At 41.0% G+C, this 7,640-nt stretch overlaps 1 protein-coding gene across 1 annotated transcript; it reads left to right on the top strand.

The window, feature by feature from the left end:
• Nucleotides 1-393: 393 nt before the first annotated feature.
• Nucleotides 394-6,836, top strand: WDR64 (WD repeat domain 64). Its single transcript, XM_039222962.1, has 2 exons — nucleotides 394-716; nucleotides 6,630-6,836. The coding sequence occupies exons 1-2, from the start codon at nucleotides 572-574 to the stop codon at nucleotides 6,827-6,829; spliced, it is 345 nt and encodes a 114-aa protein (XP_039078893.1). The 5' UTR covers nucleotides 394-571; the 3' UTR covers nucleotides 6,830-6,836.
• Nucleotides 6,837-7,640: the final 804 nt, after the last annotated feature.

Here is a 7,640-nt window from a genome sequence, read left to right as displayed (position 1 = left end):
ATCTTGAGAACTTTGTGGTTCCATATCCAGTGCAGCTATGAGAATGAGTGGCGAGATGACTCCACAGCATCTTGAGGGAGGCAGATGGTTTGAGGTAGGAGGAGATCTGGGAGAGGGAAAGTAATGCCCAGTTTCCTTCGCTGACCTTTGCCTATTTGACTTCCCTCCAGGCAGTGTACACACACACACACACACACACACACACACACCACACACACACTGTGCAGGGAAGGAAAGCTCAATGCCCTCCTTATGGAGGAAGGGGAGGTAACAGAGATATTATGATGCAATGAGGGTCATTTGAAGGACACTGGTAACATTATGAGGTCAGAATATTACTGAAATGTTTGCCTATGTGAACTGCATTACATTAAATCAGGGCCCCTCCCTGCTAATGTCCTAGTGATGAGTCTGACTCCTCCCCACAGTATGGGATTTTGAGACTGAAGGAATGAGACCTGGGACAGAAACTGAGACAGCAGGGAAGGTACCTGTACCAATGGGAAGGTTTTCCAAGCTGGCAAATCTGTGCTATTTATTTCTGCACAGAAATAAATAACCCTACATCCCTATGGATACCAGGGAGGGGAAGCATTTAAACACTGCACTTCAGGTTAGTAATTTCAAGACAGCCTTGAAGGGGTTTGAAAAATTGATTGAACGTGTAGCAGCCCAGAAAAGAGACGAAAGAGCAGGCCTGTTTATCCAAAAACAAGGTAAGATCAGTGATTATAGGGCAACCCAACTGGGTCTGTGGATTAGAACTGTCAAATGTTTTAGGCCATCGAAGAGAAGCAATGTTGCTTAATGGCAAAGACATTGAATGGGAGGTCTGAGTTCTGACTCTGTCTCTAAATAGCTAAGTGGTCCTGGGGAAGCTTTGTTCATTTCCTTGAACCTAAATTTGAGACATCAAAAGTAAAATTAAGGGGTTTCACTAAGTGGCAGCTAAGCATTCTTTCATGGGATCTACCTCTTCTTTTTTTCTTTCATAGTTTATTGTCAAGTTGGTTTCCATATAACACCCAGTGCTCAACCCAAAAAGTGCCCTCCTCCATGCCCGTCACTCCCCTTCCCCTCTCGCCCACCCCCATCACCCCTCAGTTTGTTTGTTCTCAGCATTCAAGAGTCTTTCATGGTTTGCCTCCCTCCCTCTCCCCAACTATTTTTCCCCTTCCCCTCCCCCATCACCCTCTGTTAAGTTTCTCCTGATCCACTTATAAGTGAAAACATATGGTATCTGTCTTTCTCTGCCTGACTTATTTCGTACAGCATAATACCCTCAAGTTCCATCCATGCTGCTACAAATGGCCAGATTTCATTCTTTCTCATTGCGATGTAGTATTCCATCGTATAGATAAACCACATCTTCTTGATCCATTTGTCAGTTGATGGACATTTAGGCTCTTTCCATGATTTGGCTATTGTTGAAAGTGCTGCTATGAACATTGGGGTATGTGTGCCCCTATGCATCAGCACTCATGTAACATGGGATCTTCCTTGATATCTTGCTGTTTGACCTGGGACTCCCAGTAGTGCGTTGTGACAATTTGCAAGCCATGGAAGTCGCTCTGCGACCTCTTAAGGGTGTCATGGGACCATAAAGACTTTCATAAGCAAGGCAAAGTTTTTTTTGAAACTTTGGTTCACTGCCTGGGCCTCCCCTTATGCCTCTAGGCTGGAATGATTTGGAGCACACCAAGGTAAGAAGAATGAGGTAGGCAGTGGTCTGCCAGGATTATTAACAGCAGAAATACCAACACAGAATGGAAAGTACACCACCATGGTCAGGACTCAAGGGGACAACTTTAGGGCATTGAGGACAGCAGTGACAAATAAGGCTTAACAGCAGAGTAAAAGATTAATGGAACCATTCCTGCTGTTACAAGGAAAGGCCCAGAACCCATACACCTGCAAATGGGTCAGCATGGCCAGCCTCTTAATGTGCCAAGCTGGACAGCCACAAATGACTGAAGTTGTTGACTTTCCATGTTCAAACACAAAACTTGTATTATTTGAATTGTGCTTAAGAATTTGTAAATCACCTTAACAAATATAATTTAATTGATTGTTATGACAAATATTACTATTATTGCAGTCACCCTCATTTTATTTGTTAAAGGATGGGAAGTACATGATCTGCCCAAGTCACTCAACCTCTATGTGTTAGAACTAAGACTCAGAGCTTCTAGATGTACTGTTTAGATGATTGTGAACTTGGCTGGGCTTTCTAAACCTGTTGACAAAACTTTTATTTTTTATGTATTAAAAAATTTTTCCCCAGTATGTTTACCGGTCTCTGAGCCCTTACCACTTTTACTGAATCCTCTCTGGATCTTGCCTCCCCTTGGCTGGATTCCACCATAAGAAACAACAAGTCCAGAAGACAAGAATTCTCTCAAACTCCCTTTCCTCCACTTCCGAGTTTCCCATTTCTTCCATCCTTCCTCCTCTCGAAGACTATCACTCTACTGCAACAACTTCAAAATCCCCTATTTGGCTTTGTTCTCTCAAACTAAAAATTTACCCAAACGTCCAGACCTTGACATTCTTTTCCCTGTAAGCTGCCACTGTATGCCTTTCCTTTGCTTCTGCACTAAATTTCTCCACAGTGTCACCACTTAATTTTCAATCTACTCAAGTCTGACTTCTCTCATCACTTTGCTGAAAATGCTCTTACCAAGCTATTTCATCACCTAATACAGCTGCCAAATTCAATCAATTGTTTTCATTTTCCAGTTCACTTGGCTATTTCACTGCAACAGCAGCTTGCTGCTTTTGCTTCCAGAAACTGTCTCCTTCTCTGTGTGTCATCACACCTCTCTCTTTATCCCCTTTCTCATTCTTTCTTTGCCTCGTTTTTATTTTGAGCCTTGCCCGTGTTCTCTATCAACATTAAAGCACAGACCCCATCTATCTACTCTCCTAAGACAGATATCTTGCTATATAACCTTTGACTATTTCATCATGGTATCTCACTCTTGGGTTATTTCAATAGCCTTTCAATATAATAATCTTCTTGCCAAGTGTTATTCCTTTTTTAAAAAAAAATATTTTTTAGAGAGAGAGAGAGAATGAGTGGGAGAGAGTGGCAGATGGGGAAAGAGAAAATCTTAATCAAGCCCATGCTCAGCTTGAGCCCAATGCGAGGCTCGATCCCACCACCCTGGGATCGTGACTTGAGTCAAAATCAAGTCCCGGATGCTCAACTGACTGAGCGACCCAGGTGTTCCAAGAGTTATTCCTTTAATTTTTTTTTAACTACCTCATTGCTAGCTTATTAACTCAGCTCTAAAGTCTATTTATGCTAACTTCATACTCGGAGCTATTTCCAGCCATGTCTCAATCTACCTTTCCAACCTCAGCTGCTGGAACTTCCTTTCATAAACTTTCAGTCCCAGTATGAAGTTTTCAGCACCCCCAAGCGGCTCATACACTTATGTCTCTAATTTTACATGTATCATCCCCCAAGTGTAGAGTGCCTTTCCTTCTTCTTTTCTGTGTGTGTGTGTGTGTGTGTGTGTGTGTGTGTGTGTGTGTGTGTGCCTGTCTGTCTATAACCTTTTCTCATCTTTCAAGATCCAAATCAAATGTCATCTCTTTGTAAGAACTTTCCCCTGGCCAAGCCATCCTTAGCACACTGTTAACTTGCCATCTCAAGGAATATCCCTGCTGAAATGAGTGTCTTCCTCCCCCTCTCTCCCATAGCACTTGAACTGTGAGTGCTTGGAAGGCTTTATAACCCTGGAGCTAGCCCAGAGTCCTGTGTCCAGGAAGTACTCCTGACATGTGTGCTAAGCAAAGAAGTTAATCTTGCTTTCACTTAGAGCTTGCAATCACAAAGCTACATTGAAAAACTTCCTTCCTTTATAGTATATATGTATATGTGTATGCATACATACATATACATACATATATATGTATATATATACACACAGAAGGAATATATTTTAATAGGTATATAGTGAATATTATAGAATATTATACTGTAATATGCTACAGTATAATTTATAATATATAGATATAGATATACAGTATAGATTTGATAAAAACTAAGTACAGATAAATTTCCTTCTATGAGAGAGGGACTGACCTGAAAGACTGAGAAAGGAGAAATATAATCTTTTCATCAGACTTCTAATACTAGCATACATTCATATTCACTCATAAATATTGGAAAATAGGGTTTATTTCTCACTATAGGCAAGAAGCTAAGAATTAGAGAGAATGTTTTTAATGTAACAGTGTCTACCTCAAAAATGATGTCAAAGAATTCACCCAAGAAATTTTCTGTGTAATATTGCTGTTCAATTTTCTTGTCAGTTACCTGACAGAATTAAAATCACCCTAGGAAAGGAAAGTTTCATCATGCTCATCCAGTGGCATTTACAGTGAGACTCATTTACAGGGAGACACATCATACTCACAATGGTGTGAATTTAAAGCAGCTAAATTGTTTTAATATCTCATAGGTATTTTACATTTAATATGACCAAGAGAGAATGCTTTATTTTCACCCCAAGACTCATGGTCCTTCCTCAGTTGCTTCTGTTTTGGTAAATAGCACCAATAACTGCTGAGTTTTAAAGCCAGAAGTGTGAGTGTCATTCTAGGACAAGATTTCTCAACTTTGGGGCTATCCTGGTGCCTCATGGGATAGATAGCAGCATCTCTGGCCTCTACCTACTAGATGACACAGCACTTCCATTCCTAACTGTGACAGTGAAAATTGTCTGCAGATGACATTGCCAATATCCCCGTGGGAGATGGAGGGCAAATCCTCCCCTGGATGAGACCCACTGCTCTGGAATCCTGATAGTTCTTCACTCCCCCACTCCTGCTCCCAACAGCTTCCAATCCATCACAAGTCTTTGCCATTCTATTTCCAACTATATCTTGCCATCTCCAGTGCTACCTCTCACTATATATCGCTTATCATCCAATTGAGGAAACTTTCAAGAGTGAAAGGTGTTGTTATTAATAACTAAGTTGAGAAGATCAGTATAAACGAGACTTTTCAAGACAGCCCAGGACGTACATCGGCTTCTGCATCGCTCTGGCCAAGGCTCTACCACCTGAATCACAAACGAGTGCCCAGCCCTTGCTGTCATTCTTATCTTCTCACAGCAGCCAGTGTGCTTTGAGAAAAATTTAATGCAATACATTACCATCATGCTTACCCTCATGCTTAGAATAAAACACAAACTGCTGACTCCAGCTTGACCCCTCTTGGTGATCTCACCTCACAATGCTTTCCCTGTGCTCACTATACTCCGTACCCACAGACCTTCTCAGAACATGCCAAACTCTCTCCAGCTTCAGAGTCTTTGCTGGTTGGCCTCTGCCTAAAATGCCCTTATCTGGCTTTGCACCTAGCCAGATGAATCCTTTTTGCTTATTAGGTCTTAGCTTAATTGTTTTTACCTGTGTCCTTAGAGAGGCTTTCTTGCCCGCCACCACTGATAGATAAAGAACTCTCTCGGGGCACCTAGGTGGCTCAGTTGGTTAACTGTCCGACTTCGGCTCAGGTCATGATCTCACGGTTCGTGGGTTCGAGCCCTGCGTCAGGCTCTGTGCTGACAGCTCAGAGCCTGGAGCCTGCTTCAGATTCTGTGTCTCCCTCTCTCTCTGACCCTTCCCTGCTCACTCTCTCTCTCTCTCTCTCTCAGAAATAAATTTTAAAAATTAAAAAAAAAAGAATTCTCTCATAGCTCCCATTGGTTTCCTTCTTATCACTCAGCTCACTCTATACCTAATAACGTTTACTTCGCTCCTATGGTATGATGTACATGTGCTGGAGCCCATAGAACACACTAATCTTAAGTATATGGCACAGTAAATTTGGACATTGGTGAATATACCTGCAGCTGCCAACCATATCCAGACAAAGAACATTTCTAGCATCCCTGAGAGTTCCCTCATCACCTCTCATATTAGATACCACTAATCTAATGTCTAGCTCTAGTAATTAGTCTTGCCCTTCACAATCTGTAAATGCTTTATTTGCTAGTTTACTTGTTGATTTGCTGTGTCTCCCACTAGAACACAGGGAGAGGTAGGGAAGTTGTCTGCCTGGTTTTGCATTCTCAGTCCAGTGTCTAACTCAGTTCCCACAGGTAACACATTCTCAATACATCTTTGCATTTAATTCCTTATTGTCTTTAGACAGAATAGTAGCTCCCAGGTGAATCACCACATTTGGCAAAATTGATGTTCAAGTATGATGTGTGTGTGTGTGTGTGTGTGTGAGTCCATTTAGGTTCAAAGAACCTATCAAGAATTACTCCCTTCCATCGAAGATGAGCTCTAGCAGACACTCTTGACTGGTAAAAATTTTCATGATAGGAAGTAATCCACTTTCTCATCTTTGTATTCCTGAACAAAACCCCTAAAATAATTGAAACATAATCTATGGAGGAAGAACTAAACACCAAAATAAAATATTTTCTTCTAATGTTTTAACCAAGGGCCTAATTATGTTTCTGATGAAAAGAGCCTTAAAATGCAGCATAATCTGGTTTTAATAGGTTGAAATAATGAAATAGGTTAGAAAATAGAAAAAGAGCTGAGAAAAGCAATATAGTTCTTGGAGTCTGATAACGATCTTCCTGCACTTTGTCCCAATGCAGATGCAATCGATTATGACAAGTTTTATGCAGCCGTGAAGGAACTCTTTGGTCCAGAAGTGAAGAATCAAGATGTGAAATGTTTTTACAGGAAGCTCTGCAACAACCCCGATATGTCTATAGACTGGTGTGAGGTAATCACTTTTCATGTTCCTTACATGAAATCTGGGGTATTATTTCTCCTGTTCAGGATGAATAATTGAATCAGAAAGTTACTCCCACAGGGGTTAAGCTCACAACGTGTGTGTGTGTGGTATATGTAAATGCCATAAAGACATGTCCACCATTGGGGCGCCTGAGTGTTTCAGTCTGTTAAGCATCTGACCCTTGATTTTGGCTCAGGTCATGACCTCCCAGTTGGTGAGACTGAGCCCCGCATCAGGCTTTGTGCTGACAGCATGGAGCCTGCTTGGGATTCTCTCTCTCGCCTTCTCTTTCTGCCCCTCCCCCAGTGACGTGTGCTCCCTCTCTCTCTCTCTCTTAAAAAACAATGAAAAACATGAGGTGGCCACCAACGCTAACTGAAAATGAGTTAGACAGAGGTTTTAAGTGTATTATTAATAGGTAACTCTTAAATACTTTTAGGCTGAGCTCTCAAATGGAAGAAGTATACAAGCCATAATAACAACAAAGATGTTGATTGTCTTTGTTACATTTTATATGAGATATTCCTTTTTAATTACTTCCTCGCATACAAATATTATATACAGAAGAAAGAAAAAGACTGTGGTTGGCCACCTCTTACATTCCTGAGTCTCTTCCTTGTCAATTCATCATTGAATGCCTTCCACCATGGCACATAGGAGCAGATTTGGTTAAGTGATCTATGGACTATGGCAAAGGAGAAAGGAATGCCTTTGATCTTTGTCTAAACTCAAAGAAGACTACACTCTGCAGATATTTTTTATAAACCCAGATTCTTCTTATTCTAAAAGGATTTGAGGTAGCTTGCAATTTTAAAAAATTGCACATATACATACATAGAACTTACAGTAATATTAAAAATTATCAGGC

Source organism: Hyaena hyaena, unplaced genomic scaffold, assembly GCF_003009895.1.
Source record: "Hyaena hyaena isolate Hyena2069 unplaced genomic scaffold, ASM300989v1 scaffold_1226, whole genome shotgun sequence".
Taxonomy (NCBI): Eukaryota; Metazoa; Chordata; class Mammalia; order Carnivora; family Hyaenidae; genus Hyaena; species Hyaena hyaena.
Note: the sequence above shows the minus strand (reverse complement) of the source record. Positions and strands in the feature narration are given on the sequence as shown.

Coding starts and splice junctions, on each gene's coding strand:
- WDR64 (XM_039222962.1), top strand. CDS start 572: ATGGATACCAGGGAGGGGAAGCATTTAAACACTGCACTTCAGGTTAGT. Junction 717..6,629: donor CCTGTTTATCCAAAAACAAG/GTAAGATCAGTG, acceptor GTCCCAATGCAG/ATGCAATCGATTATGACAAG.